General features: G+C 38.0%; 1 protein-coding gene across 6 annotated transcripts in view; it reads left to right on the top strand.

The window, feature by feature from the left end:
• Positions 1-12,564: 12,564 nt before the first annotated feature.
• Positions 12,565-27,954, top strand: part of HFM1 (helicase for meiosis 1) — a 96,113-nt gene continuing 80,723 nt past the window's right edge. For 4 of the 6 annotated variants that reach the window (XM_058660892.1, XM_058660894.1, XM_058660893.1 and 1 more), the window contains exons 1-5: positions 13,891-13,996; positions 17,483-17,577; positions 22,984-23,096; positions 24,298-24,604; positions 27,616-27,824. In XM_058660892.1, coding sequence (XP_058516875.1) covers positions 17,510-17,577; positions 22,984-23,096; positions 24,298-24,604; positions 27,616-27,824 — 697 coding nt within the window. In that variant the 5' untranslated portion in view covers positions 13,891-13,996; positions 17,483-17,509. Of the gene's footprint in view, positions 12,615-13,890; positions 13,997-17,482; positions 17,578-22,983; positions 23,097-24,297; positions 24,605-27,615; positions 27,825-27,954 lie in introns of those variants that run through there. The other 2 variants (XM_058660890.1, XM_058660891.1) reach the window with 2 other exon arrangements.

Below are 27,954 nucleotides of genomic sequence, written 5' to 3'. Positions count from 1 at the left end.
ATAGTATCTGATGCCTACCCCATATAGGCTATCAGGCCAGATGCCAAGGGGTATAGAAATAAGTATAAAATTTAATCTGGTGCTTAAGATGTTAGTTGGGATTCCAGCAGCCCGTATCTGAGTGCTAGGTTTGATTCCTAGTCCTATTCTTGACTCCAACTTCTTGTTAATGCAGTCCTACAATTTCCATTTATAGTTTTCATTTCTTTGCTGAAACTTTCCATTTTTCATTTATTTCAATTGCAATCTTGCTGATGCATTTTTTTGGGTTGGTTTTAAAAAAAAGTCTCTGTAAGATGATTGTAACAACTCTATCATCTCAGTATTGATATTAACTAAAATTTTTCTATTTATTTGCCATCTTCTGACTCTTGATACAAAATGATTTTCTATGTAAAGCTGGACATTTGGGGTTATGACGAGATTCTGAATCTTATTGTTGACCTTGTATTTCAGTTAGCTTTCTCTTACAATATTCTGCTGGAGGAGGGAGTGTTGCTGCTGCACTAAAGCAGAAGTCTAGGTCCCCACTTACTCCTTGTTGACATCACAGGTAGAAGCGTGTCATGACTATTGGGTAGGGATAGAAATTTTGGCTGCCCAATAGGCTTCCCTCGGCACTTTCTTTACTGGAGGGCTGCAAATGTCTTGTTACTGTTCCCCATGTGGCTTCCACTGTTAACATGGGAGGGAGGTGGTCTCGAGATTAGGTGGTAAGGGAAGTTCTGTTGGGTATTAGGTGTCTTCTGTCTTCATGGCACCATTACAAGAGGGAGAGGCTGAATTCATCCTTACTGCCAGTGGGGGCTAAATTTGATTTTCATTGAAACATAAAATAGAGGGACTTGGGAGGACTGATTATCACCTAGAGAATATGAAAAGTCTTGGATCCCGGCTTCAGGAAGAAGCTCTAAGTTCTAGCCTGATAAAAATGAAGCTATAGACTCCTCCCTCAGCCTTTACTGGTGTGCGTGGAAGTAAGGCTGAAATTATTTCTATGATATTTGGCTAGGGCAAGGTGGTTAATTGTCTAAAAGTTTCTGTTTTGATAACCTGATCTTATCTAACGCTGGGAAAAACAGGCTTTTAATGGGTTTATTAATTAACTAATTAATTTTTGGTGTGTGCCAATGGTGCTTCTGCCTTGCTGGCTTCTTCAGAAATGTTTCTGGGATCTATGAACAAAAACAAACCCAAAAATTCACTGCTGTGCTATTTCTTGAATCCTAAGTTTCTGAACTGATCTGCCTCCTTCTCTCCACCTTACAGAATCTACTTATCATTATTTTAGCCTTAATAGAAAAGATATTAGCTGTCCTCAGTGACAGAAATAGTGAACAGTATTTGTATTGTATCTTCCTACAAGTAAACATCAGCTCCAAAATGGAAATTTCATAAGTAAAAATAAAACCTCTGAAACAAATTTTAATTGAATATATTACAATGAAGGCTACAGAGGAATCTGTAAGTTAGACAGTAGGTCCATGTAAATTATTAAATCTTAGAAGAGTAAAGGTAAAGGAAGATTGAAAAACAATTAGCACAGGGTCAGTTATATGGTGTAGCAGGTCAAGTGCTAGCATGCAATATGGGTGCTAGTTTGAGGTCTGGCTGCTCCACTTCAGATCAGCTCCTGCTAATGTGCCTGAAAAAGCAGCAAAGGATGCCTAAGTATTTGGACCTCTGTACTCTTATGGGAGATCTGGAAAAACCTGCTGGCTCCTGACTTGGGTGTGGCTCAGCCCTGGTCACTGCAGCCATCTGGGAAGTGAGCCCGCAGACAGAACTCTCTCTCTCTCTTTTTTTCTCTCTCATTTTGCCTTTGAAGTAAATAGAATTTTTTTAAAAAGCTGAAAAAAACCAAAACAATTAACAAACTCTAAGGGACCTGTGTGTTGAAACAAAAGATCTAACTTTCATTAATTGGGTTCCATAAGGAGGAGAGAAAAATAAGGCCAAAAACATGTTTGAAAAAATAGGGACTGAAAAGTCAAGTTATAAAAAACAAACTTATATATTCAAAAATTTAGTGAATAAATAGCATAAATTTAAAGAAATCTAAGTTGAAAACTAACCTGGGTTGTAGCACAATGAATGAGTTGAGTCATCACTTGGAACACTGACATCCTATGCTGAAGTGACAGTTGGAGACTCAGTTGCTTCACTTCCTATCCAGCTTCCTGCTAATGGGCCTGAGAAGGAAGGAAGCTGGTGATGGCACAAGTGTTTAGGTCCATGACATCCATGTGGGAGACCCAGATGAGTTCCTGGTTTCTGGCTTCAACAAGTTGTTATAGCTCTTTGGGGAGTGAAACAGCTGATGGAAGAGCTCTCTCCTTCTCTATCTGTCTCTATTACTGCCTTTCAAATAAATAAATTTTAAAAACTCAAATGTTGACAACACAAAATATGAGAAATTCTTATGCCAGAGAAACACAACATGTTAAATATAAGGTAACAGTGATTCAGATGATGACAAATTTCTTATCAGAAACTATGGTGTCTATAATATAATGGACTCCTATCTTCAGAGTGGTAAAAGAAAACCATGTTAGTCCAGAATTTCATATCCAATGGAAATATTATTCAAGAGTAAGGTAGAGCAAAGTTGTTTTCTGATAAATAAGCATTAACTCAAGAAATGGTAAAAGAAGTGCTTCATGTTAAAAGGAAATGATACCAGAGAAAAATTTGACAATTAGGACAAACAAAGAGCATATGAAATATTAAGTATATAGATAAATGTGAAGAACCTTTTCCTTATAAACTTCTGTAACATGCATTTGAGTTTCAAAAGCAAAACTGAAAACATTGTCCTATAGGGTTGGAAACGTGAAAGTAATGCCAAGAAGGCCTGCACCATAAAGAATGGTAGGAACGGTGGAAAAGGATTTGAAGAGTTGCAACCAACCATGTTAACTCCAAGCAGACTAAGAGAAACTTAAGCATCTAGATTGCAACACCATAAGCAACCACACTAAAACTGTGAGGAAGCATCTAACAAGGCTAAGAGATAATTAAAACCAAACTTTAAAAAAATTGATCTAAAAGGAGGAAGGAAAGAGAGAAAATCAAAAAACGAAGGCAACAGAAGTGAACTAAAATAGACCTGAATCTAATCATATCAATAGTCACATTGTGTAACTAGAACAAACAGTCCGATAAGTAAACAAATAGAATAGGTGAAAAAGATGATCTGATCCTCTCCTAACTACATTCAATATGAACATACACTTTAAATATAAATATACAGATAAGATAAAAATATAGACATGAACATTTAATGGAATTCAAGTCCAGAAATTGAAATACAAAGTGCTCAATTAATTTTCAACAAGGCCGTGCTGTGGCCTAGCAGCTAAAGTCCTCGCCTTGAACACACCTCAGGATCCCATATGGGCACCGGTTCTAATCCAGGCAATCCCACTTCCCATCCAGCTCTCTGCTTGTGGCCTGGGAAAGCAGTTGAGGATGGCTCAAAGCCTTGGCACCCTGCACCCGCTTGGGAGACCTGGAGGAAGCTCCTGGCTCCTGGCTTCAGATTGGCGCAGCAACCAACCGTTGTGGTTCTTGGGGAGTGAATCATCGGACAGAAGATCTTTCTCACTGTCTCTCTTCCTCTGTTATATCTGATTTTGCAATAAAAATAAAATAAATCTTAAAAAAATGTTCAACAAAGTTGCTTTTCAAAGTGATTTTACCATTTCCTTGGCAACTTTGTTGAAAAAAAATTTTTTAAAGATTTTTTTCTGAAAAAGTAAAAAATACACTACCATAAAATCCATTCTACCTACTCCTAGCTACATAACAAAAAAAAAAAAAAAAAATATGTAGCTATCTAAAAGCATTACATGGTAGCTTTTTTTCACAGTTATCCCCAACTGGAAATAATGCAAGTGATCAATAACTAGAAAATGGATAAGGAAAAATTGCACCTATAAAAGAAGTTATATTCAGTAATGGTACTGAACTCTTTTCACAATTTTCAGCAAATGGGATGAACTAATAACATACAAAACAATAGAGATGAATCAGAGAATCATTAGTTGGAGTGAAAGAAACCAGACTTAAAAGAAAACATAATATATGATTCCATTTATATAAAAATGCAAACTACACTGTGATAAAGAGCAGATCAGCAATGGCCTGGGGCCAAGAACAGATTATAAAGTAAAGGAGAAATCTTGGGGATCCTGGAAATTATCTGTAATTTTTTTTATTAAAGTGATGACTTAACACACACACACATATATATATATAAAACTCTCATAATTCATTGAATTGCATGTGTTAAATGGATGCAGTTCACTTTTCATAAATTATTTATCAATAAAATATGTAAGAAAAATAGGAAGGCCTTTTTTCACATGTATCATTATTTATAGCTACAATCTATTTCTCACACAGTAACAAATTAATTCAATGGTCCTGGTTCTACCTTTTGAAATTATGCCTAGAAAATTATGAACAAAAATTGTTTATTCCTACTACAATTGTCCCTTAAATATTTGAAAAGATCCAGTTATTTCCTCTTAGTCTTTTTTTCTCCATGTTATACATCAGCCCTCCCCAATCCCTAGTCAGCTGTATTTTTTTAAGTCTTAAAGGTTATTTAACCTTAGTTTTCCCATACCTTTGAACATTCTTTAGTTTTTCTTATAAAATGAATCATTCTAAGCTGACTGCAACACCCTTGCTGTTAACTGCTTAGTCTTATTCAAGGGAGATCGCATGGTTTGTAGAAAGAGCAGGAGACCAGATGAGGGAAGTGTAGTTCTCTGGCTGTGCTAGTGACTTAGTGACTTTTTTTTTTTTATCAAATAGCTTCATCAGTGCAGATTTCTCAGTATAATGAGGAGTTGTGACTGTCTTTCTTTTTCTTTCTTTCTTTCTTTTTTTTTTTTTTTGGTCTAAGAATTTTATTAATTTTTAGCATACAGAAATGAAAGTATAGAAAAGAAACTTCTGAGACACTTTCTCAATTGGGAAACATAAATCAACTGAGACATGACGTTTGTAGGTGACTGAACCTTAAAACTTGTGTGTCTGTGTGCAATTTGAGAAGAATTGTTTAGTTTTTAATTTGGAAGATTTGTATTTGGAAAGTAGGTTTTCCATTTTCATGTGGATGTTAGAGACTTCTCAAGAAGTCATATGTTTTAGACCATGCAGACTTGTGACTTGCTGTGCAATTTTTGTGAGTTGAAAAAATTCAAAACATATGGCAGCTCAGATGTTAGGTTGGGGAGAATAAAATATTAAAAATTTTCAGAGTGGTTTAGGAGATGCTTTGCTGTATGTATTTTTTATGTGGTTTGTGTATATGAGTATGTTGGGAAGATGCCATCTGGGAGAGAATTTGAAAGAAAAAAAAAATCTCTGTACTTGAAGTCCACTCCAGGTAACAACAGATGTTACAAATAAAATGGGAATTTGTTCAAAGGTAAGATATTAAAAATGCTTTTTCTAATTGTGACATTAAAACAACAAAAATCCATGTCAACTGTTGTTCAAGGAAAATTAGTTTGTTGCAGAAAGAGCTGGGGACAAGAAAAAGTCACTATTATCAATTGTTTTGTTTAGGATTTACTTCCTGATTTGTGAAAAGTTCAGCTAAATTGTGTAAATATTATTTTTAATCAGTGGAAAAATGTTTAGATCCCACTAATTTAGCTTGTAACTATAGAACAAATGATTTAGCCAAAATTTTCTTATTGACTTAGTGATACAGAATACTCCACTTGAAACAGAAGTTGCCTGCTAGGTTCTGGCTCCTTCCAACATGTTGCCAGGACGGGCAGTGTGAATCAGGGCATGTTTTTAGAGTTCAGGTGTTCTAGGATACCATGTCGCAAGTGTTCTGTGCATTAAGGAACTTTATAAAGTAGGTGAATAAAGTTCCTAATGTTAAATGACAGTTTGCAACTTGATCTTTTACTCTACGGGTGCCTGAAAATTTTCTAATAGGACACTTTACATTATTGCAGTTTTACATAAATCTCTTACCTTGTTTCCTGGGCTTACAGGACTTTTATTTCACACCCAGTCTTCAGGCGGTTTTCCTAAATCTCTTAGCCTTTACCTTTTAGGGGGTGTCCTGCCCATAATACTTTCACTTAGATTTGCAACAACGCTGATAACTCTTTCCCCACCAAAGGTCAGAAAGCGAACGAATACAACAATTTTGGAAACCTGGTTTCTCTGACAGCCTCCACTCAGCAGGTCCTCCTTTTCCTCAGTTGATAATTAAGGCAAGTGGCTGGCTTCAGCCCTCAGTCCTATCACCAATTTTAAAAGCAGGTATGTTTCATAAGCCAGACTCAATTTCCTGGTGGATTTCACAGCTCTTACTCCTGGAGCTGCTGTTGCGGCCGCCATGACACTTCTACTGCCTGCATCACTGCCTGTGATGCTCAGCAACGTGCTGTGCTGTTCTGAGCTAGCAAATCGCTCCCAAGTAGGACCCCTGGTTCTGGAAAGCTCAGCAGGGCTAGACACAGGGAAAAGTCTGTGAGCATTGATTCAGTGCCTCTCCTCCAGCAGCTCTGGCAGCTCTGCAATTTTGTGCTGTCTTGCTGCATTTTCCTTGGGTTGCCTGGCACTGCCGCTGAGGCAGCGCTAACCTCAGCACTGAACTGCTTTTATTTTTCCTGCTTTTCAGTTTGCCCACTCTCCTTCCAGAAAGTTCTCTCAGGTTCTTAGAACTGGTGGAGCCGAGAAAGGCCAGAGTTTCTAGGGAACTTCTTTATACAAAGCCTCTTCTTTTGTGTAGTGGTGGCAGGCATTGTGTGAAAATGTCTGTTTCTCCTTATGTCTGTTCTACACTGTGGGAAGACATGGATACAGTGCTCCCGACTGTGTTCCAATGATTGTCCTGAATGCTAAAATACTTGTATATTCTGCTGTCTGCACTGTACTTCCTCAAGGCTTTGACATATGAAAACAATAAGGCAACCCATGTCTACATGCACCTTAGCTCAACATATATCGCAAATGAATAATTAGCTGCCGGTTGCAACAGCATCTTTCACCACCACCTCCCTTTTCCAAGGAAGCAATCTAAGTAAATGCACTATTTCAGCTTTGTGATGACTTTTTTGTTTCTGTCATTCTGTCCGTGTTCTAGTCTGTCCAAGACTGTAGCTGTTTTTTATAATATTGCAAGATCATTTCATTAACTAAAAAATTGCATCGTATCAACTAATCAACATTTAAAGGAGTGAAAATTTTAAAGTAGGGGAAAGTTTAAATTGAGCATATGAGCCAGAACTCGTGGTCCGTTTTATTGACAGAACTGTTTTTCATGAAACAATCATTTATTTGTCTTTGAAGCTCTCCCAATCTTCTTGGAAACTACATCTTCTTTCCTTTTAGTTTGAAATGGAGCCTGTGTTTAACACTATTCTACACTGATTAACATACTGGTCTAGGATAAGCCCCAAGCAGCTGATAGATCTAAACATAAGAACTGAAACTCTAAAGCTGTCAGAAAAAAAAAAACTTCATGATAAGGTGTTTGGCAGTGACTTCATGTGTATGACACATACACAAATAGGTAAGAAAACAGAAATAGATGAATCAGACTTTATCATAATTTAGAACTTTGGTGCATTGTAATATATCAAGAAAGCAAAAAACCTATTGAAGGAGAGAAATACTTGCAGATTATCTATCTGATAGGAGATTAATATCCAAAGATTATACAGAATTCCTACAGCCTGCTCAAACTGGCAAAAGGGTTATGTAACCATTTCTCCAAAGAAGATTTTCAAATTACCATTATGCACATGAAAAAATGATAAATATCATTAGTCATTAGGAAAATGCAAACTGAAACCACAATGAAATACCATTCACACCAACTAAGTTGGCTATAATCTTAAAAATAATAATATTGACATAATGTGGGGAAATTGGACCTCCTATGCTTTGTCATTGGAAATTAAAATAGCGCAGCTGATATGGAAATCAGTTTGGTGATTTTTCAAAACATTAAACAGAAATTCTATGTGACCAGCAATCTCATTTCTAATTTTCAAAATTTAAAAAGCAAGTTTGGTGGTTTTAGACTAGTGCTCGTAACAGCCAAAAAAAATAGAAATAACTCAAATGCCCAAGGATCAGAATAACAAATGTATAAGCATAATATAGCACACATATACAATGGAAAATTATTCAACCTTAAAAATGAATGAAATTGGGTCTGGCGGCGTGGCCTAGCGGCTGAAGTCCTCACCTTGAACGCCCCGGGATCCCATATGGGCGCCGGTTCTAATCCCGGCAGCTCCACTTCCCATCCAGCTCCCTGCTTGTGGCCTGGGAAAGCAGTCGAGGACGGCCCAAAGCTTTGGGGCCCTGCACCCACGTGGGAGACCCGGAAGACGTTCCTGGTTCCCGGCTTCAGATTGGTGCGCACCGGCCCGTTGCGGCTCACTTGGGGAGTGAAACATCGGATGGAAGATCTTCCTCTCTGTCTCTCCTCCTCTCTGTATATCCAGCTTTCCAATAATAATAAAACCTTTAAAAAAAATGAATGAATTTCTGATACACACTGTAGTAAGGATGAACCCTGAAAACATTATGCTAAGAAAAATAAACCAGAGATATATATACATATGATTCCATTTATATGACATACTTAAAATAGGCAATTCATAGACAGAATGTAGAGTAGATTATCAGGAGATACAGGAAGAGAATAGGATGAGATTTGCTTAATAGCTACAAAGTTTGTGTTGGGGGATGATTATGTTTTGAATATGAATGATAATGACAGTTTTACATATTGTGAATGCGCTTAATGCCACTGAATTCTAGACTTAGTTATAAAGATTATGTTATGTATATTTCATTACATCCAGAAGCCAGCAGCCAGGGCTCTGGGTGGGAGCCCTGTGTTCCTGGACACTGTATTCTGGAATGGACTCTCCATCTTACTGAGCTGGGTTGGAGCAGGGAGAAAGCAGTCTTCACAGACTCTTGGAGAATTTTCGTAGGCTTCTCTCAAAGAGATGCTTTCTCCCCTAGCTGTGTGCAATTTAGAATCATTTCCAGAGGGTATAAACAACTGTTTTACTTAATCTTCCAGTTTCCATAGGAGTGCATTAACAGGACTGCTTGTTTAGAAGGTGATCTGGGGGCTTGGCGGTGTGGCCTAGTGGCTAAGGTCCTCGCCTTGATCCCATATGGCCGCTGGTTCTAATCCTGGCAGCTCCACTTCCTCTCTGTCTCTCCTCCTCTCAGTATATCTGACTTTGTATAAAAATAAAATAAATCTTAAAAAAAAAAAAAAAAGAAGGTGATCTGGACAATTTTTTAAATTTCAAACATCAGTCACATTATTAATTTGCAGGATGGTGATAACATTGGGGCATTGGTTGTGAAATAAGTTTTTCAGATTGAAATGTTTTCTTTTTAAAAAATGTTTCCTTTTTAAGAAAGATTATTTACTTGAAAGTCAGTTGCAGAGAAACGGAGAAGGATCTTCTATCTGATAATTCACTTCCCAGATGACTACATTTGCCAGGAGCCAAGACCTTCACTTGGTCTTCCACTTGGGTAGCATGGGCCCAAACACATAGGCCTTCTTCCACTGCTTTTCAGGTCATTAGCAGAGAGCTAGATTGGTAGTGGAGTAACTAGGACACACATTTTCAACCACATGGGATTCCAGCAGCACAGAAGACCTTACCCAGCTATGCCACAAGGCCAGCTCCAGGATTAAAATATATTCTTGGAGCTTGGCACAGTGTCTCAATTGGCTGATCATCTACCTGCAAGAGCCGGCATCCAAGATGGGTGCAGGTTCGTGTCTGGTTGCTCTGCTTCCCATCCAGCTCCCTGCTTAGGGCCTGGGAAAGCAGTGGGTAATGAACCAAAGCTTTGGGACCCTCTTGTGGGCTCCTGGCTCTGGGCTTTAGATCAGCTCAGCTCAGCTTTGGCCATTGAGGCCATCTAGGGAATGAAACAGAGGATGAAAGATCTTTGTCTCTCCTTCTCTCTGTAAATCTGCCTTTCCAATAAAAAAAAAAATCTATAGAAAAATGTATTTTCTTGAGAGAGGTGGCAGCTTACTAAAATCCAAGACACCTTTTCCTGTGAGTTTTTGGTATTCCATAACTATCCTGATATTTCTTTTTGAAAGTTGAAACTTTCATATTTGTCCTATTTTAGGAGAAAAGCAAGGTTCAATAGAATTGCCCTTTCAGGCCCAGCGTGATGTATTAGTGGCTACATCCTACCCTTGCAAGCACTAGGATCCAAAAGGGCAACAGTTCATGTCTGGCTGCTCCACTTCCCATCCAGCTCCCTGCCTGTGCCTTGGGAAAGCAGTAGAGGATGGCCCACGGCCTTGGGACCCTCCACCCATGTGGGAGACCTGGAGGAAGCTCCTGGTTCCTGGTTTCAGGTCTGGATGTTGTGGCCACTTGGGGAATGAACCAGCAGACAGAAATCTTTCTCTTTCTCTCTGTAATCCGCCTTTCCGATAAAAATGTCTTTTTTTTAAAAGACTTGCTCCTTCATCCTTGAATAAATGAATAAATTAAAAATTTTATTTATGAGCATGATAGCCATTTACCACTGTGTGTTGGCAGAGAAAATCTGTCCATCAGCCTGTTGCTGACTTCCATAGTTTATCATGTAAGTGTCTTAGTTAAAGCTGCTATGACAGATTACCACAGATAGGATGACTTAACAACAAGCATTTAGTCCTGTTAGTTCCAGAGGCTGAGAAGTCCACAATCATGGTGCAGGCACACCTGTCTGCACCTGGCTTGCAGATGGCTCATGTACAAACCTGAGCGAATCCTCTGGTCTTTATGAGCCCATGTGCAAATCCATTTTCGTGAACTAATTGTCTCCAAAAAGTGTCATCTTCACTCACTACATTATTGTAGATTACATTTTAAAATAGGCATTTCAACACACTGAAACACACAGTTCATGAAAACACATTGTTTTAATATTTCTTGCTAGTAAGTAAACGGAGTCAGTACTTTTCAGAGGAATGGTAATCCAGCCCAATCTGCATATCTATGTGGTCAATTATTATTTTTCCCAGAAGACTCAATGAATTTATTATTTGAGTTTGGCTTGGGGCTCCGGCTTGACTGCGGCTTCTTGCTAATGCAAGCTATGGGAGACAGTGGTGGCGGCTCAGTAACTGGGTTCCTGTCTCCCATGTGCGAAGCAGAGTAGCTGGAACTTAAACTTATATTTCAGTATGAGATGCAGGCATCCTGGATGGTGCCCCCACCCACATGTCACAATGTTTGCCTCCACATTAAATTAATAATAATGATTGGTTTATCCTAAGTTTATATCCTAGGGAAAATGAAAGGAAATAATATTACTGTGAGCAAGGGCTGTCATAGATATTCTTTAACCCTTGCAACAGAATCTGTCAGTTAATTAGTATCACAGAGGGTGAAACATGAAGAAAATATATTGGGTTGTTTTTCAAAATCCTGGAGCTAACAAACAGTGGAGCTGCTAAGAAAAAAAAAAAAAACCTAATAGGAATTGGGCAGTCAGACACAGTGTGCCCTTAAAGTTGGAGGTGGGGGTTTCCAAAAGATAAGCTAAGTATCTTTTCCAGGAAGGCCTCAGTAGCTGCTGTCCATCATTCATAAACGTTTTCCTGTGAGAAACAATTCTTGCCAAGCTTCAGAGGACAATTTTGTTAATGACACTTGAAAACAGAACTCAATTGGACGGTTGTTTCCATGTACAGATAAGAAAAACATTATTGCTGTTTTCGCAAATTCATGCTTTTGTTAAGGGAAATTTAAATGTCACTTTTAAAAAAGTTTCTGAAGAATTTTTGTAAGGTTCATTTTATTTTTATTGGAAAGTCAGGTATACAGAGAGGAGGAGAGACAGAGAGACAGATCTTCCATCCGATGATCCACTCCCCAAGCGGCCACAATGGTTGGAGCTGAGCTGATCTGAAGCCAGGAGCCAGGAGCCTCTTCCAGGTCTCCCACGTGGGTGCAGGTTCTCAAGGCTTTGGGCCGTCTCGACTGCTTTCCCAGGCCACAAGCCAGGGAGCTGGATGGGAAGTGGAGCTGCCGGGATTAGAACCACACCCTAGGGTGTGCAAGGTGTGGACTTTAGCCATTAGGCTGCTGTGCCAGGCCCAAGTTTCTGAAATTTAATGGCTGAAATAAGTTTATAACGGGAAATAGCTCATGGACGACCATTAACATTTTAAGATGTGAATATTTTAAGACGCAAAACACATCTCAGACAATAAAACAGAAGTAGTAGGGTTTAGTCCTGGGTAATTTCCATAAAAAAGGCTGCGCCAGGGTATGCATTTTGAGGGTTAGATAGACTAGGTTAGGCAAGAATACTTGGCAGGTCCTTAACACTCAGGATTACGAGGATTTTATTAGCATAGAGTATCCTGTCAGACACATGCTCATAGTGAACAACAAAGTCCTGGAGGAAAGGTGCGAGGCACGCAGGGAGCGGGTGGGCGCCTCCAGATCCATCGCTTGGAGTTTGGCTTAGCCAGGCTGGGGTCCTCGGTGGGACTGGTGAATCGGCGCTCGGCTTGGCGCTGCCCACGGGGTGTTGAGGCTTGTCGGCCAGGAGGTCCTCCGGAGAAGGTGGGGCGCGGGGCGGGAAGACGGGGACCGGGTGGGGCGCCCTGGCTGGGGTTGGCCACTGCCACCAAGTACTGGTGGCTGGAGGGCCCCAGGCCCTGGCGGCCGCGCGGCTCCTCAGCTGCGTTCCAGTCAGAAGGCAGTGAGGCCTGGGGCGCACTGCCGCGTGGGGCAGGCCCGACTCCCGCACGGGTGGGACCTACGGGGCGGGCCTTGGCGTTGCCTGCGGTGGCCGAGGGAGCCCTTCGGGGGTCAGTTCGCGGGCTGCGGTGACCGAGGGAGCCCTTCGGGGGTCAGTTCGCGGGCTGTGGTGACCGAGGGAGCCCTTCGGGGGTCAGTTCGCGGGCTGTGGTGACTGGGTGGCCGAGGGAGCCCTTCGGGGGTCGGTTCGCGGGCTGTGGTGACCGAGGGAGCCCTTCGGGGGTCAGTTCGCGGGCTGCGGTGACTGGGTGGCCGAGGGAGCCCTTCGGGGGTCAGTTCGCGGGCTGTGGTGACCGAGGGAGCCCTTCGGGGGTCGGTTCGCGGGCTGCGGTGACTGGGTGGCCGAGGGAGCCCTTCGGGGGTCAGTTCGCGGGCTGTGGTGACTGAGGGAGCCCTTCGGGGGTCAGTTCGCGGGCCTTGGCGTTGCCTGCGGTGGCCGAGGGAGCCTTTCGGGGGTCAGTTCGCGGGCTGCGGTGACTGGGTGGCCGAGGGAGCCCTTCGGGGGTCGGTTCGCGGGCTGTGGTGACCGAGGGAGCCCTTCGGGGGTCAGTTCGCGGGCTGCGGTGACTGGGTGGCCGAGGGAGCCTTTCGGGGGTCAGTTCGCGGGCTGCGGTGACTGGGTGGCCGAGGGAGCCCTTCGGGGGTCGGTTCGCGGGCTGTGGTGACCGAGGGAGCCCTTCGGGGGTCAGTTCGCGGGCTGTGGTGGCTGGGTGGCCGAGGGAGCCTTTCGGGGGTCAGTTCGCGGGCTGTTGTGGCCGAGGGAGCCCTTCGGGGGTCGGTTCGCGGGCTGTGGTGACTGGGTGGCCGAGAGCCAGTTTGTTCAGCTTTGCGTGCTGGAGGTGGGAAGGGACGTCCCGGGTGGAGGCACTGGCTTCCCAGTGCTCCGGGAAGGGCGGCTCCCAGGCCCCACTCCTCCTGCCGTGCACTTGGGAGGCTTGGGGAGCTTCGTTGGGATTTGGGATAGTCTAGGAAATCGGCCCGACTGGTTTGTGCTCCCAGCCATCTCCGGGCATCGTCGGGGCCCGGCGGGAAGGGCGTCGAGGTCTGGGGACCCCATGGCTGCTGGAGGGCTGGGGGTCCCTCTTGGTCCCGTATTCCCTTATTTTGTCAAATTCCCTACAGTCGTTTCTGGTGATTATTCCAGCTAAAGTTGGTATTTTCGCTGCCGAAGTCTGGTCCATTAGGTGTTTATACTCGAGTTTCCTGAAACGGGTCTTTCTAAGAGTGAAGGTCGTAGGGAACCCATGTAGATCTGATCATTTATGCAGTAAGTAAGGATACAGAAGACAAGAAAATGCTGTGTTCTTAGTGTAATCGGGAAAGGTTCCACAGGCAACAACTTAATTTGGTTTAAAAAATTCAGATATTTTAGCCATTTTGAGTTATGATGGAGCAGATATCAACAAATAAAATACTTGGAGGTTATAATGTGTTTTGCAACATAATTTTGTGCCACTTGCTGAAATGAAAACTTTGTAATAAACAACCTAGCATGGAGATTTAGGAAAGCTGAATCAAAAGGCAGAAGTTTAGTTACATAGTATCTCCTTACATCACAACCTCATAGTGAAATGTAGCAAGGTCCTTTATAAAGCCTGTGGTTTTTTAGAAACATTTACATAATGAAAATACCAAACGCATCGTAATTTAAAACCTCTGTGATATTATGTGAATTCTGAAGTAGAAAAACAATTCAGGCTTTAAAAACTGGGCATTAAATGCTGGGGGACATTAAATGCTAGCGGTGGAAGAGGGAGTACAGTTTTGGGGCTTCAGAGTGAGTAGAAAATTGTTTTTATTTAAACTTACTGTATAAATTGATCATTTATTCCACAGTGGGTTTCTGTAGTCCAACTTTTAGGTGTCAGGCTCTGATCTGGGTTATCAGAACGTATTAGCCAAACACCTTCTTTTTGAGGACAAAGAGAATAAACAATTGCACCAATAATTGCAGTGTTATGAGGAAAAGTAATACAGCATTAGCTGGAGAATTTTTGTTGAAGGCCTTTAAATTACATGTAGGTGTATCAGAGCTAAACTATGTAGTGTTTTTATTTTGGCCCAAAACATATTCTCTTTGATACCACAGGTAGAATTAAAAGTAACTTATGTAATATTTATTTATATGGGAAGTTTTTGAATGGTTTATGAAACTTTTTTCAAAACAAGTATTTCTAATTTCTAGTTTTATTGACTTATTTTTCAGTTTCTTTTAGAATACACAATTCAAGCGTGTAAATGTTGACCTTAGATTTTCTACTTAGATTCTGAGCTAGTAAAGCATATGAAAGTTGTTTGTTTTAAATTAGAAACTTTTGGTTGTTGTGTTGTTTAATACCATGATACACTTACATAACAAGTTAAACTTGTGACCTTTACAAAGGGATACACTACTGTGGTGATATGAGGGACAATGGTAGGAGGGGAGGAAGTGGCAGGAGAGGGAAGAATCCCTCTACCTACAACACTGTATCATCGTCATCATGATCATCATCATCATATAATAATAATAAATAAGAATAATAAAAATAATAAGTAAACAGTTCTAAAGGTAGTAGGTAGCATTGTGTTACTTTTTTTTGCAATGTAAAACATAAATTAGCACTTTCATATCATTGCTTTCAGCTTCTGAAATTGTTTAAATTGACTAAAGATGTGAAAGATTCTGATAGCATATTTCTGAATGACTTGCTTCTGTCCCCACGCTGTTATGAGGTTTCTGATTTTTTTGTAGACTGAAATGCTTTTAGACATTTGTAGAATCTTACTAATTCTCTCATTTTTTACTTTTTTGTTGGTGATGAATAATTTAAAAATTGGGGAAAATGAAGATAACTAAACAGCAGGAGAGGGGAAAATCCAATTACTAAAATAATAAAAAACAAAACTCAACAATATTCTGGATCAGTAAGAATACTGAAAGGGAAGCAAACTCTGACTTGGTCATTGAGGATTTCTCCACGAGATGGCGCTCATATAGTTTCTTTGATTTTAATTTCCCAGTTGGAGTGTATTATACATTCACAGATGTAGAAATGTGATTTATGCTTTTTGATTTGTGCATCTGATTTCATATTTTGACATGCAGAATGTTCTATTATGTCTCATAACTTAGAAGAAGTTGAGATATAGTGCTGATGTGCAGAGAAAAGTAATTTGAATTTGAAGGGAGCAATATGTACCTGCAGGAATGATTCCCTGGGCTCATAGGTCCTAGGTTTTTGTGTATTTCCAGGTGGCCAATGCGGGACATTTATATTCTTTATATTTAGATGATTCTTATTTTTAAAAATAATTTTCTCTGTTTTATTTATTATGTTTGGTTTCAAAGACAGGGATGGAGAATGGATCTTTCATTTGCTGGTTCTCTCCCCCAAATCTCACAGCTGGTGCTGAGCCATTTTGAAGGCAGGAGCTGGGAACTCCTCCTGCCACCACTCCCATGTGTGTGGCAGGGACCCAAGTACTTGAGCCATCATCTGCTGCTTCCCAAGAGATGCATTAGCAGGCAGCTGGAATCAGAAATAGAATCTGGGACTTGAAACCAGGACCTCAAATATGGGATTTGGGCGTCCCAAGCAGTATCTCAAACAATGTACCAAACACCTGGCCTAGATAATATTTCTGAAGATAAAATCATGTTTCTATAAAGAAATATAAATATTTATATGTATATACTCATTTTGTATCTTAAGATTATAAAATATATGTATTAAACTTGTAATTTATAATTTATAATTTTGAGAAGTTTAAACATGCAAAAAATAAGCACTACTATAATGACCTTCCATATATGGTTTATATTGCTTTAGTAATTTTCATCTCATTGCCAATATTGTTTCATTGATACTCCTTTATCTCTACTTCTTTTATTTTGAAGCAGATTTCCATTGAATCACCTAATTTTGTTGTTAAAGGCACACATATTTAAGATAAATTGTACTAAACTAACTCAAAACTAGTGGTATGAACAAACTATTAAGACTGGAAAGGAGGACCTGGCACAAAGGCTCAACTGGCTAATCCTCCCCTTATAAGTGCTAGCATCTCATATGGGCAACTAGTTCATGTCCTGGCTGTTCTACTTCCCATCCAGCTTCCTGCTTGTGGCCTGGGAAAGCAATAGAGGGTGGCCCAAAGCCTTGGGACCCTGCTCTACCCTGGAAGACCAGGAAGAAGCTCCTCGCTCCAGCTCTGGCCATCACTGTTATTTGGGGAGTGAAGTAGTGGACAGAAGATCTTTCCTTCTGTTTTTCCTTCTCTCTGTAAATCTGCCTTTCAAAAACAAGGAAAGAAAAAAAGCCCAAAAAGAGTAATTAATTCTGACTTGGGGAAATGGAGGAATTCAGAAAAGCCTTCAGAGAAGAATGACATTTGGGCTATATCTTGAGTAATGGGTAGGAATTTACTAGATGGAAAACAGAAGAAAACATAGTCTAAGTTTTGGTACAGTTTGAAGAGAGGAACACAGGTATAAAAAATGAGTAAGTGGAAAACAGAATAATATATTTTGATATTAAGGCACTTTGGAGGAAATTATAGAAGATGAAGCTGGGAAATTAGTCTGTGGTTATATTTTACATAACATTCTAGAAAATTAATATAGTCTATGTTCAGAAATGTTATCTCACTTCTTTGCAAATATCAACCATTCTTTTTATGTTTTACAGATTTATGACAAAGTACAGTTTTCAACAATGCTGAAATCAAATGATTTGTTTCCTGTTGATAATTTGTTTTTCAAAAAGCAAGATGAAGTTAAAAAGTAAGTCTAAAAAAATAATATAGTGGATCATCTTAGGGTTTGTAGAATTTTAGAAAATTTTAATTTTCTCTGTGGTAAACATGCATGCAAAAATGAGGACTCAGCACAATGATGCTTCAGTTGTATATTTTATAAATAAGGAGTTTAGATGTGAAGTAGTAACTGAAGTTTAACTCCTCAAATATAGATTATAATTTAGAAAGCAATAGGCTTCTACTTATTTGATTTATTTGCATTTCTGATTTATTCAGGTTGTTTGTTTAAATTTTATTTACTTAGGATTTTAAAATACGGTTCCACAGCCTCTGGGATTTCCCTAACCCCTCTTCAAATCCCCTTCCGCCATTGATTTCCCCTGTATTATACAATAGTATGGTCCTTCATAAACAGTCATAGGTCTATCATTGTGCTGTTTAAGTGTATCCTGACATTGTAGATATGGACAATGGCATCCTGTTGTCAAGATTTATTTAAGTTTCGTTGGGAGTCCATCTTTTATTTCAAAGTAGAGATGCAGTCTGCATTGTATATTTGTATCTGAATATGATAGTTTCTGTTACACTTACTATACATTACCTTAAATGAAAAGCCATAAAACAACATTGGCCATTCAGTATTCAGTAGCATGTTATTTAAGTTTATGTTGCAAATTTTTTTACTTTTCTTCCTGTTGTTGATTTTGTTTTATTCAAATTATTTTTCACCAAGGTAAAGGCTAGAAGAGATGTTCAAATAATTGTTTCATATAAGAAGTAATGGAACATTTTGGAAACAAAATGAGCAGTGTATCAAAGACCAAATGGATAGGCAGATTCAGTGTAGGCAGGTAGTAAAGATGCAAATAAAGACGTGAGGTGAAGGCCCACAAGAATAGAGAGTGACATATGTAAATGAAGTGTGAGTTGCTTCATTTCATTTCTCATTCATTCATTCATACAAGTATTGATGGAATGCTGAAGGGATATTTACGAAAACCAAATTTTAAAAATCTTTAAAATCTAGTTGAGATTATTATATATGCATATAGAAATAAAGTGCCTTAATTTTTTATGCACTAAGAAATAGAGTGCCTGAATTTGTCACCCTGCTGGAACCTCTTTTGAGAGTAAAAGAGTGTGTATCTGGGTTAACAGGTATTGATCAGGAGTGACACAGCCAAATTTTGGCACAATACAATCATCTTAATAATATGAAATAAAAATATTTGCAAAGTAAATGATAAATGTGTAAGTTATTATTCAATGCAGCTTCAGATTTGAAAAGAAGGTTGTGTTGAACTCAATGGTCAAATTGGATGTGATGGTGGGCAGAAGAATCAGGAGGTTTTAAAGGATTTAGTAATTCTTGTAGCCAGAGATGTCATAGGTATTTGAAGGCAATGTGTTACAATGTAGGAGAAAGAATGACGAGAAGACGGGTCATGGTACTGTTAGGCGATGATGTGTCAAAGCTTTTCTTGAGTAGATGATTCATAAGGGAGAAACAGTGGAACATTAAAATAGGAAAATAAGTTAAAGGTATCTTGTGATGAAATGTTAAATAGTAGAATAAGGATCTTGGATATAATTCTGTATGTGTTAAACATTGCATAGTAAAGTTAGTTTTATAAATCATTGTATTAAGTGATGTAAATTAAGATGATGTAAATGGAAATAAAAACAAAGCTCGTAGATGTTTAGAATCTAAGTGCAGGACCCAGTGGCATGGCCTAGTGGCTAAAGTCCTCGCTTTGAATGTGCCGGGATACCATATGGGCACCGGTTCTAATCCCAGCAGCTCCACTTCCCATCCAGCTCCTTGCTTGTGGCCTGGGAAAGCAGTCGAGGACGGCCCAGTGCTTTGGGATCCTACACCCATGTGGGAGACCTGGAGGAAGTTCCTGGTGCCTGGCTCTGGATCAGCACAGCACCAGCTATTGTGCTCACTTGGGGAGTGAATCATCGAATGGAAGATCTTCCTCTCTATCTCTCCTCCTCTCTCTATATATGACTTTGTAATAATTTTTAAAATAGAATCTAAGTGTGGAGGCTAGCATAATGGCTCAACTGGCTAATTCTCCGCCTGCAAGCATGACATCCCGTTGGGTACTGGTTGATAGCTTGGCTGCTCCACTTCTGATCCAGCTCTCTGCATATGGCCTGGAAAACAGCTGAGGACAGCCCAAGTCCTTGGGATCCTGCACTCGTGTGGCAGACCTGGAAGAAACTCTTGGCTCCTGGCTTCTGATCAGCTCAGCTCCAGCCATTTTGACCATTTGGGGAGTGAGCCAGCAGATGAAAGATCTTTTTCTCTGTCTCTCCTTCTCTCTGATAATCTTTCTAATAAAATAAGTAAGTGAGTCTTTATATATATATATATAAAGACTCACTTACTTATTTTATTTTACATATATATATATATATATATATATATATATATATATATATATATATATAAAGATGATCTAAGGCCTTGAAGAAGTGTGACATTATTTGCAACCACTGAAGGAATTTTCTAAATGTTTGATTTATTTGTATCTACTTGAAAGGCAGAGAGAAGGAAAGAGTGTGTGTGTGTGTGTGTGTGTGTGTCTTGCGTTCTTTAGTCCATTTCCTGAATGTCCCCAATAGCCAGGGCTGGGCCACACCAAAGAGAGGGGTTTGAAACTTGCTTCCAGTCTCCCACGTGGATGACAGGGTCTCAGGCAATCAGGCCATCATCTACTGCTTCCTAGGATACATTAACATGAAACTGGAACAGAAGTGGTATAGCTAGTACTGGAACCTGCACTCGAAAACCAAATGAAGATTTTCCAAGCAGTGGCTTGACCCACTGTGCCACAACCCTCCCCAACTGAAGGATTTTGAGTAGAATAATATAGTGAAAACAATACCAGATTAATGTGGCAGCAGTGTATAAATAATAATAGAGAGAAGGCTTGGAGACAGAGTAGATAGGATGCCTTTTTTTTTCCAATCTGAATAGGGTCATTAGAACCTTAAATATGACAGTGGCAATACCAAGAAAATTATGAATTGGGAAAGCAAATTAAGGGAGAACTAGTAAGGGCTGATGTGAGTTGGGTTTCAGTAAAAGAGATTTTACTATTGTTTGGATTCAAGATGGGTAAGAGAAGGATGAAACTTCTAGCCAAAAATAAGAGAATCATAAGGAAGATTTAATTTTATGATAGCTAAATATGTGTTAGTTATAGCTCATTATTCCGTTAATTGGATTTTCTGGAGTAGTCTCTTTACATCTCAGGAGCAAACTTATGTCCATGAAAGGCCTCAGTGGAAGGCTGGCCTTGACTGGAATCCGAGAACTCAGATTCTAGAGCAGTATAGGGACTGCTTATACAAATAAAATGATTTAATTTTTAACCAGAAAAAAGATTAGTATTTATTGCTTAAAACAGACATAAATGAAAATCTTTGTTAAACACATAATAAAATGTTAACATGCTAATGTGATAAATTACGAATACTCATTTAATTTTGCAGATAATTCAAAGAAAGCAAATTTCTTTTTTCATAAAGCAAGATGTTTTAATATGCATTTTCAAAACTGATGATACATAACATTAACACCCTTGCAAGTATTGGTATAACACAAAGCAGTTAAATGGGAAGGGAGGAAGGGAAGGTAGAGAGAGGAATCCCTATACCTACAAAACCGTATCATGGAAGATAATAATAGCAATTAAAAAGTTTAATAAAAACAAAGAAAAGAAGAAAAAATGAAAGAAAGGAAAGAAGGAGAAAAGGAAAGAAAAAAGAAAGGAAAAGAAAAAAAGCCTTAGGGCCTGCTGATCAGACATCACTCACTGGCCAGTGAAATGAAATAATACGTTATATATTGCCCATTTCTTTTTCTTCTGGAGTTCTGGAATTTAGGTATGTTCCAGACAGGAGTTGTTTATGTGATTAACCCCCAATAAAAATCCTAAATATTGAGTCCCTAATGAGCTTCCCTCATTGGCAACATTTCACGTATGTTGCCACACTCATTATGAAAGAATTCAGCGTATTTTCTGTGACAGCAATGGGAGAGGACACTTGGAAGTTTTTGCTGGTTTTCTCCTACACTTTGCCTCATACTTCCAAATAGGACTGTGTGACAAATGCCACATGTCATCTTAGGGAATCATTGAACTGGATATGATCATGGAGACACTCTGATATAGATCTAAATTGTAAATGCCCTGAACTGTTTTCATTCTGTCAGACCATTGTCAGATAATGCTATGGATTTTTTATCTGCAGTTTGGCCATACTAGCCATGTTTCAGGTGTTATGAAAGACAGAAAAGTAAGTCATTTCAGAGAGCTTCCTATCCTACATGAAAAAAAAAAGAAAAATCATAAAACCCAGGGCCAGTGTTGTGGTGCAGCAGGGTGATCCTCAGCCCTGTGGCGCCGGGGTGTCCTATGGGTGCTGGTTTGTATCCCAACTGCTTTACTTCCAATCCAACTGTCTACTAACAGCCTGGGAAAGCATCAAAGAATGGCCCAAGTCCTTGGGACTCTGCACCCATGTGGGTGGCTGGGAAGAAGTTCCTGGCTCCCAACTTAGGGTCAACTCAGTTCTTGCTGTTGCGGCCATCTGGGGAGTGAATCAGCAGGTTTAAGACTTCTCTGTTTCTCCTTCTCCTTCTGTAAAACTGCCTTTCAAATAAAAATAAAAATTGTTTAAAAAAAATAAAAATAATAAAATCCTTGGTACTTGGGTGTAGACAGTACAAGGGTACTCTCCACTGTATCTCCTGTAACCTAACATCTATATCTTTATTTCAACTTATCTTGAGAAAGAAACGTTAAAGCAGTATCAGTTACCAGGATCCAAGCCAGAAGATGAGGAGGAATTAAGATGCCAACAGGGTGGCAAAAATCAGTTTTGTAGATTTCTAAGATTGCTAGTTTCATCTGACTTCTTGAATTTTCTGTGGTTTGTAGATGGTTCAGGATCTGGAATATTTGTGTTAGTGCACTAACTGTAATGTTTTAGAAATATTTGTAGAGTGTCAGTAATAATATTACTTATATATTGATGACCTGTAATTAGTAATGAAATATATAATGATTTATTACTTTAAATAGTTAAGATACTAAAATTTGAGAATGTTTTATTCCTTTTTTAAATTATTGGAGCATATTTAAGATTCCTAATACTGACATTTAAATTAGAGAAAATAGTACAGGGTTATAGCTATTGTTTAGGCAGTGTATTTCACGTAAACAGTACCATTATCCCATGATTCACAAGGGAAAAAGTTTGCACATGCTGCTGTTTAGAATAAAGTTGTGATGGAAAGTTAACTTACAAAATGTTTATCTATGAGTGTGTAATGGAGTAACATTTAATAGATGCATAGTTTCTGTAACTATATCCTTATTAACATGCATTTACATTTCTGTATTTCATATAGATATTCAGACAATGAAAAATCTTTGGGTTGGTTTCTCCCTCCTGTTCCATTGCTTTCAGAAATTCCAGATACTCAAGTATTAGAGGAAGAAATAGAAAGTCATAATCTAATAGGTAAATTATCACATTTGTTGTGAAATCAAACCTGTGAATATTAGTATAAAAACTAAGTAGCACATTAAATTATTACCTTTAAATACTTTAGAATATTAAAATATTTAATAGGACAAAATGAAAGTCATAGACTTTTTTCAGAATATTTTTCTCCTAATCTTAACATCTAAAATGTCTTCCTTCTTCATATATCTGTCTGAATATGTGTATACATATACATATATACATGTGTATATGTATGTATTTATATATATAACACAAATCATACATATTTGCTGTGATTATTGTTCTGTGAAGTTTTTTTTCTCTGTTACTTAAAATACTGTCACTGTTAAATTCATTAGAGGTAAGATACTGTGATAACTTGATCCCTGAAATTAAATGAGTGCAAAAAGCAAGATGTAGAAGATATATGTAGTTTGATTTCATTTATATAAAGGACAAAAGCCAGCACACTCAAACTTTATGCGAGCTAATGTGATGTTATTCATGGAAATTCACTTTTTAAGTTGTATAGTAGGTTCACAATACATATTTTATTAGACTTCATAATTTTTATATAAAGAACATGTAGTAAACATGTAGTATTTATAAACACAAAAATACACATAGATGGTAAGGCAAATTTAAACTCCATCCAAGCCCTTAAATTCCTGCTAAAGCTCCTGCAGACTCTTGAAAGTCTCTGTAGAGAAACTTTTAGAATTCTGTCACTTTTATGAAAATATTCCTTTGTATTGATTTTAGAAACAAGCTTAAAAAGCTTAAAAATTGAGTCATATACTTCAATACTAAATCATATTCAGGAATTTGTGTATTGCTAATCATTGTATTTCCATGTATACATTATTTATATATATTTAGAAATTATAATTGTAAAATTGTATAACTTATAGTAGTTAAATATCACAACTGTGGTTATTTTTATGGGTCAGTATTGAAACCTATTTTATAATGGAGGTTTTGTATAAATTTCAAATTTAATTTTAATAATTTGAAATTAATTTCTAAACTCCCTTCAGTGATATAATATGCCATAATAAAAATAATTATCTATATTTCAGAACTATATTTAAGAGTATAGATTAGTTTGCTATTGTGCTATATTTACCTTGTAAATTCTTTTGAGAATTTATCCATCATTATTTTGAAAATTTGTTCTCATGGAGAATATGCATTAATAAATATCTTTTTTTTGTAGGTCAAGGGAAAAGGCCAAAAATGTTAACATCAAGTTCAAAGATTATTAATGAAGATATAGATTATGTTTCCCCAACACAGAAATTCCAGTTTGCTTTCCCCCTTAAAACATATGATCAAGAGCAAATTTTAGGAGGGACAAGAAATAATGATTTATCGCATAGTACTAGCAAGCTGACCTATAGTTCCCAGAAATATAAAAATCACATTAGGACTGCAATAGCAACTGCGAAAAATGTTCCTGATGATGCAAACTTGGTTAAGTCTGTGGAAGAAAAAGGAGAGAGCACATCAGCATTCCGGAAAAGGTAATTATGCAAATAAAATAATATTTCAAGAATAAAGTTGAAAATGTGCAATCTGAAGTATTAAATATGATGAAACCTAAATGAGAAAAGCAGTAACCACAAATGTAGTCTATTATATACTAATCATTCTGTTAGTTTTGGGATCCAAATGATAGGTTCTTGCCTTTGGAGAGTTTACAGTTTAGCATAGGCATAAGTAACTAAAAATTAGTGATTAAATGCTTTGCAACACTACAATTATGTTAATAAAGTATATGGTTGGAGAGGGGATTCCTATTGGGGTTTTAGGCACCCTTTAATCTTAAAAATTTTGGAGACTTTACAAAGATTTTTGCTTATGAGATTTTTATTTATCATTATTTATCCATATTGGAAATTAAAACAAAATTAAAGCATTTGCTAAATCACTGTTTTTTCATCTTTTTCTATTTTTTAATTATTATTATTTTATTATACAGTTCCATAGCTCTGAGATTTCCCTTATCCCCTCTCTAAAACTCCTCCTCCCCCTACTGATTTCCCCTTATTATCACAAATGTATATTTCCTCACAAACAGTCACAACTCCATGATTGTGGGTTTGGACAGTGGCAGAGAGTCCAGCATCCTATTGTCAAGATACATTCAGCAGTTTCATTGAGACTCCATTTTTGGTTTGGAGGTAGAGATGCATACTGCATTGTATCTTCACATCTGGATGTGACAGTCTCCATTGCACAGTTACTATACATCCCCTTAAATGAAAAGTCACAAAACAAAATCAATAACAGAAAAAAAATAGAAATTTATAATGCAAATTTATAAAAAAGAAAATCAAGAACTGTCTTGAAAAAAATGCTGCAACTGTATAATGTATGAGTCAGTGAAGAAATTAATGAGAAAAAAACATTTTTAAGAAATGAAAATAAAAATAAAAATACTAACATCCATGAAATATAGTTTCCACTGATTTCTGTTGGTGAGATATGTCTCCTGTAGGTAACTGATAGATGGGTTTTGTTTTTTGATCCAGTCTACTTTTCTATATTTTCCTAATGAGTTTAAGTTATTTATCTTCAGGGTTAATATGAATAGGTGGTGATTTGGTCCTGTTGTTTTAACAATGGGTTGTTCATTGTTTGATAGTCTCCTGTTGTTATTTTAGTGGGATGTTCTTCACATTTGCCTTTGGTTTTGGTGGGTGCTGTTACTCCTTCCCTCCATAAATCTGCCTTTCCAATAAAAAAAATAAATCTTGTTTTTTAAAAAAGATTTATTAAAAAAAGATTTATTTTATTTTTATTGTAAAGTCAATATATATAGAGAGGAGAGACAGAGAGGAAGACCTTCCATCTGCTGATTCACTACCCAAGTGGCCACAATGGCTGGACCTGTATCGATCCGAAGCCAGGAGCCTCTACCAGGTCTCCCATGCAGGTGCAGGGTCCCAAGGCTTTCGGCCATCCTCGACGGCTTTCCCAGGCCACAAGCATGGAGCTGGATGGGAAGCATGGCTGCCAGGATTAGAAACGGTGCTCATATGAGATCCTGACACATTCAAGGCGAGGGCTTTAGCCACTAGACCACCGCGACGGGCCCAAAATAAATCTTAAAAAAAAAAATTCCTGAAAATCACAACCTTGCACAAAGGCCACCACAGCTTAGCACAATGAATAGTTCTGTGCCCATGTCTGCCCACCAACTGCCTCCTGTTCCACCTTGGACTGACTTGCTACTGTTGTTATTAATCCTGGCCACTGATAGCAGTTTCAAAGCAATTAATGTAGCTGTATTCATTTTATCTTTTTTTGTAAAACGTATCATTCCTTACAGAATAAGACTGGGCGGTACCGTCATCCTTATTATTTGTTCTACATGAATGTTATGTTATGAGCTTTGATGGTTAATTTATTCTTTACAAATATTGTAACTAAGTTGGATTGACTATCTTTTGATCAGTAGCATACAGTAACAGTCATTTAGATGGCACCTTCTTGTTTTCAGTAACTTTGTTGAAGTATTTGTTATATTATCTGGAAGCTTTTTGTGAAATCAAATGTAGTTGCTGATGAATTTTAATATGTTACAGGAATACTGATTCATTCCTACTAATTTACTATAAGAGTGTTAATATATTTGTATAATTTGAGTCATTTCCATTCTCTTTACTGTTAGGAGAATAAAAGTCTTATTTAACTGTGACTGAATTTAGTGACTTTTCTCCCTCTTTACCATTTTACTGACTTTAAAGTGTAAATTAGTTATGTACTATAATATAATAAATTAACTCAAAACAGTGGGTTTAAGTAATAAGCATTTTTATCTCTCACAATTTCTACAGGTAAGGAACTTAGTAACAACTCACGTGTTAATTTTAGCTTAAAAGCTCTCTTAAATGTGTGTGAAAATTCTCAAGGATTTTCACAGGTCTACAATAAAAATAAAACAATAAAAATATTAGCCAGGCTGTGGTTATCAGAAAGCTTGACAGTGGCTAAGGTTTACTCAACTTGGCTTTTACATTGGTGCGGATTGACAAGTGATCTCACTATCTCTTCAAAGGATTATTTGAATGTTTTCAGAATGTGCTAAGACACCTCAGTATCTGTTCTCTTGAGCCTTTCTGTAGGATTGCTTGAGAGCTTCTATGATTTGGGTGGTTAGCTTCTTACAGACTAAGAGCATGTAGAGGGGCTCAGAAGTCACACATTTTTACTTATTTGGCACAATACTAAATAAACAGGCCGATCCTGGTTTGGCAGTTTAATTTCTTGAAGACTGAAAAACAAAAAATGTAATTACCAGAAGATGATGAACAATGGGGTCATCTTACAGGTTGATTTCCACAAATGGATTGGTCTGAGTTTTAAGAAAGCGAAAAGAAATAATTTAGTGGTAACCCTAACAAGTTATATTTTGGAATAACTAACTTTACCCTTTGACTAATCGTAATTTATACATATTTTTGAAAGGAGCAGTTCTGTGCTATTTGTTCACTGCTATTATAAATGAAAACATGTTTTTTTCCCCCAGATTATTTAAAATATCTGACAATGTACATGGGAGTGCTAATTATAATGACACTGCCAACTTGAACACTGATATTACCTCAGTGAAAACTATCCAGGCAGATGTGAACAAAGGGAAATCATGGAACGGTAGCAGTAATAATAAAAAACCTCACTATTCTGCAAACATGCTTATTGCAAATGATGGCTTTTCAGCTTCTGAAATTGGAAAAGGTATGTTCAGAGAATCACCTTTTTCAGTTTAATCCCAGCTCATGGCATTCAGAGTAATCCTTTGCTTTTATTGGTTGGTTTTATGAAAGCATAAGGTAATTTGCATTTCTTAGCACAGGGAACAATACAA

This window comes from Ochotona princeps, chromosome 2 (assembly GCF_030435755.1).
Source record: "Ochotona princeps isolate mOchPri1 chromosome 2, mOchPri1.hap1, whole genome shotgun sequence".
NCBI lineage: Eukaryota > Metazoa > Chordata > Mammalia > Lagomorpha > Ochotonidae > Ochotona > Ochotona princeps.
Note: the sequence above shows the minus strand (reverse complement) of the source record. Positions and strands in the feature narration are given on the sequence as shown.